The 14,469-nt window shown below is 36.9% G+C and overlaps 1 protein-coding gene across 1 annotated transcript; it reads left to right on the top strand.

Annotated features, from left to right (window-relative positions):
* Positions 1-812: 812 nt before the first annotated feature.
* LOC306833492 (chymotrypsin-like elastase family member 2A) lies at positions 813-3,685 on the top strand. Its single transcript, XM_079358776.1, has 8 exons — positions 813-861; positions 1,091-1,179; positions 1,264-1,361; positions 1,976-2,098; positions 2,213-2,349; positions 2,849-2,994; positions 3,112-3,264; positions 3,620-3,685. The coding sequence occupies exons 1-8, from the start codon at positions 825-827 to the stop codon at positions 3,635-3,637; spliced, it is 801 nt and encodes a 266-aa protein (XP_079214902.1). The 5' UTR covers positions 813-824; the 3' UTR covers positions 3,638-3,685.
* The last annotated feature ends 10,784 nt before the right edge of the window (positions 3,686-14,469 follow it).

Here is a 14,469-nt window from a genome sequence, read left to right as displayed (position 1 = left end):
TTATACAGTAAAATATACAACAGCTCAAATGAGATTTGAAATACAAATAAATGAAAAGGCATAAAACATGAGTCAAGGTACACAGTAAAATAAATAAATGAAATTGCTGTCTTACAAGGTGTCAAAGGCCAAGGAAAAGAGATGGGTCTTAAGAAGGGATTTAAAAACAGACAGAGAAGGGGCCAGTTTAAGGTGCTGAGGCAGATTGTTCCAATGTAAACAAAAATGCATGGTCCCCTCATTTTTCACTAAAGTTTTAATTCTTATTATTTTTTTTAACATTTGTTTTGGGGTTTTTGTGCCTTTAATGTGATGTTTGATAGTGGTCACATTAAAGACTGATTTTGGATTCAATTCAATGTATTTGTTTGTTGTGCATATTCTACATTATTCCCAAATATTCTAAAAAGTCACTAGTCAACTTAAAAAAAAAATAAAAATCACAACTGAGTGTAAAACACATCCAGCAAGTTTCTTGTGTTCTTAAAGCCTGGCAACTTAAGCTTTAAGTAAATATTGTTATTTATATATTATTATTATTATTATATTACACCTCAAAAAATAGTTTATTTATTTATGTATTGTTTTATAACCTGAAATTTAAAGACCTGACATACCCAGGTGGCTGACACCTGTGAGGTTCACACAGAGGTTGAGTATGAAAGATAAGGTTTATTTAGGGATATCTGTGGTTGCTTATCTCCAAGGTTAAGTTATTTTCCTCACCAACTTTTTCCTGGCTACTTTGAGGCACATTTCAGGTGTGTTAAAGCACTATATAAGTAGGAGCATGTCTCCCTGACATTCTACTGAAGACAGTCACAATGATGTTCGTGATCTTGGCTTTGTTTGTCGCTGGTGGTAAGCTGTGATACCATTCATTCCAGATGAAACATGCTGCTGCATACTATTGCCAACATGTTTCTTTCACGAGGTGGTCAAGGAATTACATAGGAACCATTGAATGTAAAGACTAAAACAAATAAATATATTGGCCAAAGTAAAAGTGCTTTTAATAGTCAACAAAGAATACCTACTTTAAAGTTTGTATTGAGACATTTTTCTATACCATAATGTTTTATGTTTTTAGCCTACGGGTGTGGTCTGCCTACCTACCCCCCTGTGGTGAACAGGGTGGTCGGTGGAGATGATGTTCGTGAGAACAGCTGGCCCTGGCAGGTAAGCTATCTGAAGGCCTCTCCTTTAAAATCTGTATCATCTCTAAATTCGTACAATATTCATATAATGTTTTTCTGCCTTCAGGTGTCTCTGCAGTACAAAAGTGGCAGCAACTTCTACCACACCTGCGGAGGAACCCTGATCTCCAGCCAATGGGTCCTCACTGCTGCTCATTGCATCGGGTAAGAAAAAGTTAAAAAGTTAAAATAGAGGCAGTTGGAGAAATAATTGAAGTTTATTTTCTGTCCTTTTGCAAGTAAGAGCATACATAAGACATCTGATTTTGCTAGCTAAAGAAAGTTATAAGCTGTGGAAAACAATTGTAAGTGTTTTTCAACCTTCATTCACATTTTCTTAAAGAAAAATACTGATTATTTTCAATCAGGGTTTATGAAAACACTCAAGTGTTAAATCAGAATCAGTATCAGAATAACTTCTTAATCCCAGGGGGAAATTCGGTTGTTACCGTTGCTCAAAAACACAGTACAGAAGTAAAGAAATAATTTAGATTGTAAAATAAAATAGAATAGAGATATTAAAATAAGCAATAGATATTTAAATAAGCAATAAGTAGCAGGTGGAATAATAAGCTATGTACCAGCTCAAATGACTTAAAGTATGGAACATAAATCAATATTTACAGTGACTGGTAGATTCAATTGTGATCAATATTGCATGTTGTATTGAATTAACTAGTTTATAGGAGCAGTAGTCTCATAGTTGAGGCAATTGAATCCACAAAAACACGCTGACCCTTTTTTCTGTCTTTTGTTTTTTTTTGCGTGTGACTGAGCAGCAGTCGCACCTACAGAGTCTATCTTGGTAAGCACAACTTGAAGGACAACAGTGAGGCCGGCTCCATCGCCATCAGCCCCGCAAAGATTATCGTTCATGAGAACTGGGACTCTTACAGAATCCGGTGAGTTCAGTCATTTACTTCATCCTGAGTAGAATATTCTGTTATTTGTGTCATTTTAAATGTGTGTGATATTTCACTTTGTGAACTTAATCTTGATATGCTTTCATGCTCCAGTAACGACATTGCCCTGATCAAGCTCTCTACTCCTGTCACCATCTCTGACACCATCATGCCTGCCTGCCTTCCCAACTCTGGAGACATCCTGCCTCACGGAGCTCCCTGCTACGTCACTGGCTGGGGTCGTCTTTGGAGTAAGTTCTAAACTTTGGATCAAGAAAAGCATTATTAACGACCTCTCATATCTTTATTGTTACAAACAAGTTTCCTGTCAAAGAAAGGTAACTTTTTTCATCACCTCCCCTTATTTTCCAAATCAAGAGTAACACATGACACAAAAGATCAGCTGAATGGTTATTGGCTATTCAATGGTGATTAAGTGGTTGTCTTTAGTGTCAGTTAATCTAGAAATTATGTTTGAGTTTTTTCTATCCACTTTTTTTTTTTTTTTGTTTCACATCTTTGTTTTTCTCCAGAAAATATTAAAAGTATGAGCACCCGCATATCTCTGGTTCTGTGTCTTGCAACACAGAACTAGAGATGTGTGTAGAAGCTTCTTCAAAAGACAAGAAACATCTTTTAAATAAATGTTCTATCAAAACTTAAATAGAGGTTTAATTTATTTTTGAAATAGACTCTGATGGTGTGCCTGGAGAAATGAATCTGAAAGCCCTTTTTTTTCTTTTTCTAAAGCTGGAGGTCCTATTGCTGACATCCTGCAGCAGGCCCTCCTCCCTGTGGTCGGACATTCCACCTGCACCAGGTCTGACTGGTGGGGCAGCCTTGTCACCAGCAGCATGGTCTGTGCTGGAGGAGATGGTGAGCTGGCCAGCTGCAACGTGAGTTTTGCCTTTTTATTTGTTTTTCATGATTCCGAAGACATTAATGCATTACATCTCTACGATTTTAAACCATGATGTTTATTCTGAATACTACTTGTCTCTGTTCCCCTTCAGGGAGACTCAGGTGGTCCCCTGAACTGTCAGAACCCTGATGGCTCCTGGGACGTCCATGGTGTGGTGAGCTTCGGCTCTAGCATGGGCTGCAACTACCCCAAGAAGCCCTCCGTCTTCACCAGGGTCAGCGGATACATCTCCTGGATCAACAAAGTAAGTGAATGAGGCATTAAGCCTTAAAACAAACAAACAAAACCTAAAATATTTCATGATACAACTTGATACATTGTTCTTTGATTTTATTTACCACAATGCTAAAGCCTTCCCCTCACATGTTTGTGCTCATTGGATTATATGAATCAAATATTGGAGATATGAGTTCAGTTAAGAAGAGCAAATATGTAGTTTTTCCTTGTTTCATTTTCTATCATTTCTCACGAACTGTTAAATGTAAGTGTAAAAGTTATAAAATACCCCAGTATTTTTTATCTGCTGAAGCAAAGTTTCTTAAGCGCCATCTGGTGGCCTCTTTAAGACCTTCTCTTCATGCTTTCTTTTTTTTACCCAGGCAATGACCAGCAACTAATTAGGAGAGTGAAACCTTTTGCACCATCAAATAAAGGATGTAGTAAATCATACAACGTTTTCTGTGTTTTCTGAATCAGGCAAACACATTGTGTCTCTGTGTTGGTTGGACTAACATAACAAAATAGTCATATCAAGCTCAAGCTGCCTAATTTTCGGCAGAAGTCTTATTTAAGTTTCACTAAAGGTCTTCCCCTGAAAAGGTAGCCTGACTGCTGTAATCACCTCAGTCTGTTTAATTCTAAACTGATTAATAATTTGAGTTTGAAAAAAAAGAACAGCGTACATCATCTTCAGTTCTTTTAAGTCTGGTGACCAGCAGTCACACCTGAATGGTAAAAAACACATTTTAATTAACTAATTATACGTGAAGTTAAAAACTCCTATGCCAAGGTTGAGAGTTAAAAATCAAGAATATATTTATGGACATTATTTTTGCAATAATAAAGGCCTTGTAGGCTTTTGTCAAAGGGGTTCTTTTGAACAATTGCACATTTCTACAAGACAGCAGCATAACACAGTGCAGGATATAGTAAGCAAGGAAAGGATCAGGACAATTTTGTCTCAAATTTCTCTGTCTCTGTCTGTGTCTTTTTGTATATGTTGTGTTTTCCAATGAGACATTGGTCTGTTTGGAAATAATATTATTGCAACATCTAACAAATTGAGTATCTTGAGTTAGTACATCTCTCAGTATTGTCGTGTTTTCATTGAGCATCCTCAGACATCTTTCTATCATATGAGCTGGATCAAAATTATTTTAAGGAGGGACTAAACAAGCCAATTTATTTATGTTCCCATAAATAAATTGATTAAATGTTGTAATGTACTGTCCGCCATTTAACCTGGATACTTTCACAATTGCCTCCTGCTGTGACAGTGCAATTAAATCCTGCCCACAGATGGGTGAAACAATTAATCACACACTAGGTGACAGTTTGCAGCCTGTGAGCCATTTAGGCAATTTTTATCTCTTTTGTGTAACATTGAGATTAACTACGATCTTGTTTAGGAGTTAAAAAAGTGCTCGGTGTGACCTTTTAACCACGTATCTTTGATTACATTCATAAAAAGTCAAATGGGACTTATCTTTCAGATTACAGAATGGGGATGGGTAGAAGAAAACTACCCCCACCCCAAAATGAGTGAACTATTAGTCCAACCTCCTCAGGGAACAGACTCGCAAAAAATGAGCAGAAACCATCATTATACTGTGAGGTCATATTTTTTGTTACATGTTCTTTTGTCACAACCCCAATTACTATCCTGTCTTGTGTCTGGAAAGTTCTCATTAATAACTATGATGTTCCACAGTAATTATTTACACAGAACAACTCTGCCCCCTTTTTTCCTCTTAAAGCTCATTTGCATGTTAATTACCATTAATAACACTGACAAACAAGTCATTGTAGTTAAATGAGCTGCCTTCTAATTTGATTTTTTTTCAATATCAATTTTTACTTGATAACACAATCTTTCAACTTAGTTGTGCTAGTTCTCAGAAAACCTCTATTTAAATAGAAAAAATATGGCTATTATTCAAGTGATCAGGTATTTTAAGGTCATTTTGGGTTTTGTCACTTTAAAATAAAACATTTAGAATAGAATAGAATGCTTTTATTGTCATTATACAAATTGTACAACGAGATTACTTGGCTTCACCTTAAAGTGCACACAGCTTCAGGTAGTTATTACCTTTCAGGCTCTGACAGGCCTGACAAAATTTTTCCTTTATCAATGTAGATGGACTTTAACACTAGTATAACCTATTTGCACTAAAAGAAACACTGCTATGAATGTGGCTCACATTGCCAAATAGACAACATTTGTTTTGGTAGATATTGAAGGTATAAAAATCAAGACTGCTTTATGGGAGTTTTGAAGCACTCGAGATCAATAAAGTATCTATCTATCTATCTATCTATTTGGACATTACGCTCAGACACAAAGGACTAAGAAAAGTTGCATGCAAACTCCTGCACAATTTGTAACATGTATGTAGTCTTGAATTAAAAAAATGTGGGTCCTGAAACATGGCCTGTTGGTTCAGTAAGACATTGTCCATTACTTTCCTTAGCACTGGTCTGGTGAAATGGATGTGCAAAATATTTACAATTTAAAGTGCAAAAAAAGAAAATGTGTGATATTGATATAAACAGAAAAAAGTTTTTTGCATAAATGCCTAATAGTCCTTTTTAAAACAAGTCCCAACTCTGACAGGGCAAAGAGCTAATCACAGTTTAGGATTTTGGGGGTGGCACCTGGGGTGGCCAATTAGATTTCAAGGGGGTCTCATGCCACCCTTGACCACATCTCTGGACAGCTCCTGAGTATGTAAATGCTTTAAAAAAAAATCTTTTAGTAACACATTCTTCGCTCTAATGTAACAATTTTTGGTCTCATTGGAGTGTTGGCTAGATCCTTGGTGGTGAACACAATTATTTTCTATTTTATATGTTTAATAGGTTATCATGTTCTAAATAAACAAATGTCTTAGTGACAGCAGTTGCCATGAAAATTTGGATGACGGGTAAAATGTTGGTTCGCTTTTTCAGATCTAACAGCGAAGAAACTGTATTGTGTCGATTTATTTTGAGAAGGATTATGCCATATACATATGTGTGAGTCTCTTCCAATGAAATGAGAAAAATAAATAAAGACTTATTGGTCCCTGAAATCAAATAGATAGAGAAATAAAAGTTAGGGTTGTAAACGGTGGTACGCTGTCTAAAAATAATTATGTTGTCTTGCCACAAGATGGCGACAGAATATTGTTTTGGCTCAGTCAAAATCTAAACCTAAAACCATTTCCATTCTATAATGAAAAACCTTTTTGTTTGTTTGCTTGGCAAAAAAACATGAATGTTCATTAAAACATTAATCACAAACTGCATGTGGATATGAGGTATACTAATTTCACAATAAATTAGCTTCCTTGACATACAGCAACATTTCCAACACATCTCCGACCATTTTGTTGTGTCTAATCATTAAGCATCATCAAAACAGCTAGTTTTTGTCTTTATTAAAAAGATCCTAATCAAATGTGGCATGTGTAGAAATGAATGCTGCCATTGTGTACATGATAACTGATTTGTCTAAAAATGCCTTACATTTACAAAAAACATAAATATTTGTGGTTAAACATTAAAAAAATAAAAGAGCTTTCTATAGTTGAGTCTCAGACACCAGCAGGTGTGAGTGTTTCTGTCCATGCACTAAACCCAACAAGCAGTAATGTTGAACACATGTAACCTTTCAGCCTTTCCTGTGTTGAGCAGAGATGTTTTTGGGTACTCTGTAGAATTCCTGGATGACTCTCTCTTGCTTGGCTTAGACTCTCGCCCATCTGTCACTGTGTGTGGGGTTAGAACACGACTGAATGCTACACATGCTGGTGGCCTCGGGGTCTGGGAAAAATGTTTGGGTGAGAGAGAAGCTGCGTTAAGCTGTGATATGATCTATGTGTGGACTTTTCAAGTTAAGTACAGTTGAACCAGCTGGTAAATAAAATGTATTTGAAGCTGTAATGGCTGCACTTAAACAAATGTATTATATTTTTGTAGTTATCCAGATATCTCTGGTTTGACAACTTGCTGTTTAATGAAATCAGAATTGTAAAATGTATAAATACATTGCCTTTTAGTTTTTTAAGTGCTTTTATCTTCCACCCATATGCTGTATTAGTCTATATTAGTCTATATTGCTATTCTGGTAGGCTTGCTGCTGGGGTTAAAACACGCTTGTCAGTGGCCATTTAATGTAAATGACCATCATTTAATTATTTTTGTTTTTTAAATAAATGGATTATGTGCAAAGTGAAAACCACAGTGACTGCATGCCAGACCTGCTACAGTGTCTCTCACGTTGTACTCCTGGGTGTGCTAATCACCTTCTTGAAACAGGGCCATGAGATCAGGGGCCTGTGTGTGAAAAGAGCTGTGGGTGTCATGTTGTGTTTGGGACATTATATATGTTCACCTGTCACCTGGTTTAGTTTTCCAAGAAGGATTAATGGCAGATGAGATCCAATTGTTGCATTTCAGTAATTTATAGCTTAATATTGAAGTTTTATTTGACTGTACACATGTGTAATACCACTTTACTCTATTTCACTGTTAGATCTTTATATGTTTCTGCACTTGTGACACTGTGGCTCCTGGGTTTAAGGTGCAGGATCACATGTTCCATTTGCCTTAGGCCTTGGATTTGGCAGTGCCATGTGCTGTTTTAGCGGGGTAGCATGCACTGGTGCTGCAGTGGAAAACGGACTTGCAGTCATGTAAAAATCCAACTTTTTTAATCACCATAGTGGAACTGTGGTATTAAAAAAGTATTAGTTTTGAGTCTCTCTATTTAAGAGGAGACACAGTTGGGCAAAATACTCTTAAAATCTTGCTGTCTAGAGGGAAAATATTACCTTGGTTGATATGGGTTCAGCGGCCTTGCTGATGTCATTTTTGCCCAGTGTGTGTGCATGTGTCTGTGTGCACAATGAGGCAGACACTTCCCGTGTGGGCATCAGGGGACAAAGTAGTCTTTATGCAGTGTGCTGAGCTCCAAGGCAGAAACATTGTTGAGCAGTAAAAACCCTTGGTAACTAAAACCACATGCTCTAAAGTGGCGGACAGACAAACACAGACAGCCTCTGCAGCTCCACATCAGGAGTTGGTGCCCTATCATCAGGAGCTCAGGGGTTCCTTTTTGACTCCACTGCAACACTCTTAAATATTCAACATTGTGCATTTTATAAGAATGCTCAAACCAAACACAGATTGTACATATATAAAAAAAAGAAGCATTGAGCGAAGGAGAGAACAAAGGACATTTTTAGTTTGACACATTTTAAGCAAAACCGAACATGATGTCACTTGTTGCGGAACAAGTCAGGAAATATAAACCTTACTTACCTTTGATTATTGACCAGCAGGCAGATGTAAAATCAATCTTTCTTCCAATAACCTGTGGCTTACAGACACTTACAAGGTGTGCCATAACAAAATGGCCAACAACCATAGAATTAACATTTGGTAAATCTGCTAATGCTTGGGAGACTTTAAAAGTTATAGAGTAAAAATATCCATGAAGCTATAAAACTGCATAATACTCTGTATTCTTTCCTTAAAATTGGTGTTAGAAAGTAATTAAGTACAATTACTGAAGAACTGTACTTACCTTTTTTGAGGTATTTGTACTTGTAATTCTATTTGCTTCTAATACCTACTACTCCAACACTACATTTTAGATACAAATATTGTTCTGTAAAACTTGTTGAAAAAACTGTAAAAATCCCCTCTCGCATGTTAACTGTTTTTTTTGCCCCAATACACCAAGACAAATTCCTTGTATGTGTAAATGTAAAAAAAAAAACAATTCTGATTCTGATTCTATTAAAGGCCCAGTCACTTGCCTAGCCTGCCTTTGCTGGATGTTTTTCCACAAATAAACGCATATCTCATAGAGAGAACCCTATGCATTTAGTGTTGAAATAGTTCACAGATGAAAGAAGGATAGAGATCAGCTGGAAATTGCGCATCCGCAGAATTCTGCCTCTCAGAGTCACCATTATGATCTTAAGCCTAAAAAATGTAAACCTCACAAAGTGACAGGAGTGCTGGGTATATCTCTGCTTCTTTGAGCTGGCTTCAGAGATAGAAGCTATTTTTATATATTCATGGGCCCGCAGAGTATTTGTAACTGATTATTTTAATTACGTATTAAAAAAATACTTTTAAAAAATTACTTAACTTAACTTGAATGTGAAGAGATGATACAGTATTGAACTGAATTACATGTACAGTATTGCATATGAGCTCTTGATTGTGAGTTTTATATTTCTAAAAGATGAAACATCCTACATCAGTTTTGGACAGAAGAGTTGATTCTTAATCACATTAAATGTTGCCTATGTATTTTTTTTTTTTACCAAATGTAGAATAAGGATGCATGTCAAACACTGCTGAAAAAAGAAGAGAAGGTTGAGAGGTCAGGAACAATCACGTTAGATAGTATCTTATAATATAAATTGTTTTTTTATACTACAGGCAGAGGCAATTTGTGCCTTAATAAACATTCACACTCCCAAACATTTTTTTCAAACCCCCCAAACACTCCGAACTTTTAACGCGTTACCCTTGTAAAACAGAAGTTAAACTAGTTGTTTTCACTCACATTAAACTGAAGTTTTTCTCTGATGGTGAAGTGGGACAGAGTAAACAGGTCTGATATATCCAACGCAGCTCCTGAGTTTTTTCCTGTGTCCTTGAAGTCTGAACTATGATGACATTTTCCTTTCAATTCATCATCAGTCTTTATGAAAATCCCACATTTCCTATATTGATATGTATGGTGGCAGTAAAGCAAAAGTACTGACTGAGGTGATGTCCTTTTAATTAGCTTTATTGTTAGCCATACTTCTTGAACTCACTTTACAACACCTCAGTGTTTCACCTTACTTTTTCACCATTTTCCTTCTTCTTCACACAGCCATTTTAATACACCTAGTGAGCATAGGCACACATACGACATTCCATTATTGTAAACTTCATGTGCCAGCCTCAGTTTTGCAGATTTTTCTGTTATAATGTAAAAGTTTTACATCTTATAACCTTTTTTCGCCACTGTTTTTGTCTCCTTCTTAAACAGACCAACATCAAATGAACTGCACGTCTTTCTGCAGATTGATATAATTACACCTAAGTCTGTGATAGTTGCCCTTTTCTTTGAAGCCACCTGTTTTTCCTATTCATTGTGTGTTTGGTTTGTTATCAAGGAATTAGCTGCTGCTATAGGTGATCAATTTGTTTTCTTCCATAAAACTTCTGATTCTGCAGCGTCTCCATTTTTGTCCAAGACCGATGAAGTTCTACAATTACATGACAGAACACAGAATGTGTGCTGTGGTAATTAGAAAGTTTGTAGAAGTTCACCTTAAATGTATTTCCCACCGCCTTTAGTTCATCACATGCCTATCTTAAGACTTGTTTAAGTACTCTTTCCGCCTGAAGAGATCAGCACTAAATATATGGTAAATGGACTTGTAATGCATTTTTATAGTCTTCTAACTACTCAAAGCGCTTTTACACTGCATGTCACATCTATCCAGTCATACCCATTCACACGCTGATAACAGTGGTTGCTATTTAAAGTGACCATCAGAAGTAACGTTCATACATTATAAATTCATATATGAAGCAGACGAAGCAGCAGGAGCAACTGGCTTTTTGTGACCAAAAGCCCCATCTTCATCTCTTCAGAACAAACCCAGGCACTAAAAATAACCGCATGTTTCCTCTTATTTGGGAAACAGTGAACTCGATGTCTATTTAAGACTGCATTCAGTGCATCCACCACAAACTCAAAATTTAACCATCTTAATGACTGGTCAAATTTAATGTAATATGATGGAAGAAACACAATAAACACAATCTGAAACAACCGCTCTCACTCACTCACGCCTGCTGCACAATGGATTAAAGCAGAGCCAGAGAACGCAAGCCCCTTATGTGACGTAATATGAAGTTGAAAAAAAAAGAGAGCGTTCTTCACTGAAAAAGGCCACTTTGTCCTCTAAATTTGTGCCTTTTTTGTTGGAGAACATCACATCAAGAATTGACTTCTTCCAAAACCATTATCAGACCATTTTTAAGTGTTTATTTACAAAAAATTAAAAAAAAATCCATATGTTCATTAAATGTCTTGCCCAAAGACACATGGGACATTTAGTTGAAAGAGCTGGTGATCTCCAACCTTTTGGTTGAGAGATGGCTGACTCTATCAACTCAGCCCCAGCCTCTCCTAAATAAAGGGACAGTGTGCATCATAAGGAGGAGGAGGACTCCACACAGGCAAGTTTAGTTTTGTTTATTTGTTTAGCACACATTCCAATAAAAAAAATCTAAATGGTGCAAGGAGGGAACGAAGCCCAACGGACTTGTACAGGAGTTCCGCCCCTTTCAATAATTACAGGCAATTAATATTTGCAAGGCTAATGAATAAACATTAGACAGGTAAGGAGATAAAGTACAAACATAATTAGTGATACATGGAGAAAAAAGAAAAAGAAAATAACAATATAAAGGATACAAGTATAAGATAATCATAGTTACATTGAAGACAATGGGAACAAGGCGATCATTGTAGATCCAAGAAATAAGGGGACAAGGTATGTAGAGAAAATAAAAAAAAATCTGGGATTGTCATCATGGGATCAAAAGGAGAAGAAGAGAAAAGAAAGAAAGAAATAAAGAAAGAAAGAAAGAAAGAAAGAAAGAAAAATGATAACATGACATGTAAGATAATGTAGAGAAAAGATGGTGACTGATTCATGAAAGGAGAATATGTTTTTTAAGCTGATTTTTAAAGAGTGAGTGGGAAGAGATGGATCTTAAAGGGGATGGTAAACCATTCCATAGTATAGGACCTCTATATGACATGTTGGTTTGATGATGTGACGTGCGAGAAAAGGGTAAGTATAAGTTATTATTATTACTGTGTCTTGTTCGATATGTGTGAACCTCATGTGAGAAAGTAAAGACATTTTGAGATTCAGGAAGATCTTGGTTACTGTAAATAAACTTGTGAATGAACAAACATGTCTGATAGATATTTAATTTGTGAATTGGTAAGATATAATAACTCATGAAAAGCGGTGTAGAAGGAAAATATCTGTTTGAGTGAGAGATAAATCTTAAAAACCTCTTCTGAATAATACATATTTTTTTCAGATGGTTGGGATATGAGGCTGCCCAGACCATATTACAGTAGTTCAAGTAAGGAAGTAAAAAGCTATAGTATAGGGTTAGATGTGCAGAAGGATGGATTAGAGGACATACTTTCCTTAGTAAGAAGATAATCATCTTCATGGACCTCTTGCAGACAAGGTCTGGTCTGTGACCAGTTGAGTCTTTCATCAACTAATATTCCCAAAAACTTTTTACTTGCATAATTTCTGTACCATTAATCAATACATTTGCTTGCTCTTTAGGGTAAGACTTTTTTATGTTGCAAAAGATCACAAAGTGTTACAAGTGTTAATTTAGGAGTCAAGTAAGAACCAGAATATAGACCATTCAACTCCCAAGGTTAGGACTGAACCTTTGACCTATAAACCCAGTGCCCCAATTTCTTTCTTGTTTTTAGTTCATGCTTATACCACCTTAACTAAAGCTTTGCTAAAAGTTTGCCTGTTTAACTGTAATCAAGGATCAAAAAATGTTTCATTTTATTGGTCCCCACTCTTCTACTTTGTGTTTCTTTCCATCTTCCTCATAAACTAACAATTATATTTTACTCTGCCTCAGATTAGGAAACTGCTTGACAAACAATCACTGTATAATGTGTAGTTGTTTTTGTTCGATGAAATCCTGACCTAAAAAAACATGTTACCTGAACAGTTGGAGATCTAGGATTTATAGCCTGTAAAAAAATCTGAATTCATTGCCTCCCTGAAAGGCAGGCTCTGTAAAAGACTAGACTAATGCCCCAAATTCAACATATTTTAATTTGTGATTGTTAATAGGAGTCTTTAACTGCTTCAGTAAAGACCCACAACGGTTTCTTTTGAAGTTGTAGTGCTGTGTGTCAAAGGCCATGTTTGTGTTATTGCACATTCTCTGAGAGCCCATTGTTTGGGGACCTCACAGGGTCCTCTTAATCTAATTGGCCACGGGTGTATCGGCTTAGGACCTTTCTCCTTGCTTTTAGGATTGACAGAGCTATTAACAGCTTGAAAGGTCCCTTGTCTCAATACAGCATTGTTTAATTACAGATGCAGGATGCATGCGTATCAAGGTGCACAACCTCCCCAAACCCAATAAGTGCCCAGTCTAATTTTTTTCAGACCAGATATTTAACTCCATCTCTGAAATAATCTATCCATGGAGGAACTGGATTTTGGTCTCCTCTCCATTTTATCCAAAAACCTTTAAGCGCCTCAGTTCACCTTTACTTTGCCAGTGACATACCTCCCATAATGGTTCTCAATCCAGTGTAAACACAACAAGATATTCCTGTGCTATTACTTACACCGGGCTTCCCTAATCCTCACCCCCACCCCTCTCCCATACTCAGCCAATCACTGACCACCAAAGCCTCCACTTCTTTATTCCGAATGGCCAATCCCAATCTAATTTATGGAATATTTTGCAGGTAACTGAATACGGCAGCAGGGGAGATAGCATCTCCAGTCCCCTGTGAAGGACAGGAACTAGGCAGTGTGTGCTTAATAACATAAACTGCTGAAAAAGGGCCTGGGCCGGTGAATTGGCAGAGGAGCAAGTCGGTGAGACGGATAGAGGCAGGAGGAGAGAGGGGATAGTGTTCTGGGGTGGGGTAGGGGTAATTGAGACCATGTGAGCCTCCCCCAGTGGAGGGATTAGAGAAGAAACGGAACTCCTTCGGTCTCAAGATCGCTTTCAATTAGATGCGCCCAGAGCTAGGGTACTGGGGAGACAGGGAGGGCGAGAGACCTGCATGGCCAAAAAAGTCAGGGCAAAGCGGGTGGAAAGGTGAAAGAGAAGTTGGGGTTGTGTACTCACCTCCCTCTCTTCCTGGATGAGAGTGCCAAAGTCTGGGTCATTTGGGTTGTGCCATAGATCAGATCTTTGTCAAAAGTTCCCATATAAATGACAGGATCATAACTAGCTTATTTATGTGAAATGTTCTGGTAGTAGGTAGAAAGAACTTTCTCTTTTTCCAGTGATTTCCTGTCGTAAAATGCAAAAAACCAACTTAAAGTTTACCATGCAGGCTGTCTTTTTCTGTGCCATGTGAATGCAACAGCCCTTATGACATTCTTTTGTTTTAGTGAATACCCAGAAGAAATTTTTAACA

This window comes from Symphodus melops, assembly GCF_947650265.1.
Source record: "Symphodus melops genome assembly, chromosome: 13".
In the NCBI taxonomy this organism is placed as follows: Eukaryota; Metazoa; Chordata; class Actinopteri; order Labriformes; family Labridae; genus Symphodus; species Symphodus melops.
The sequence above is the reverse complement of the archived record's forward strand: the minus strand, read 5'-3'. Positions and strand labels throughout refer to the sequence as shown.

Bases quoted from the DNA above. Each gene is read 5' to 3' on its own strand.
- LOC306833492 (XM_079358776.1), top strand. From the start codon at position 825: ATGATGTTCGTGATCTTGGCTTTGTTTGTCGCTGGTG. The intron at 2,350-2,848 runs GTAAGTTCTAAA...CTTTTTCTAAAG, and splicing joins TGGCTGGGGTCGTCTTTGGA to CTGGAGGTCCTATTGCTGAC. The intron at 2,995-3,111 runs GTGAGTTTTGCC...GTTCCCCTTCAG, and splicing joins GTGAGCTGGCCAGCTGCAAC to GGAGACTCAGGTGGTCCCCT.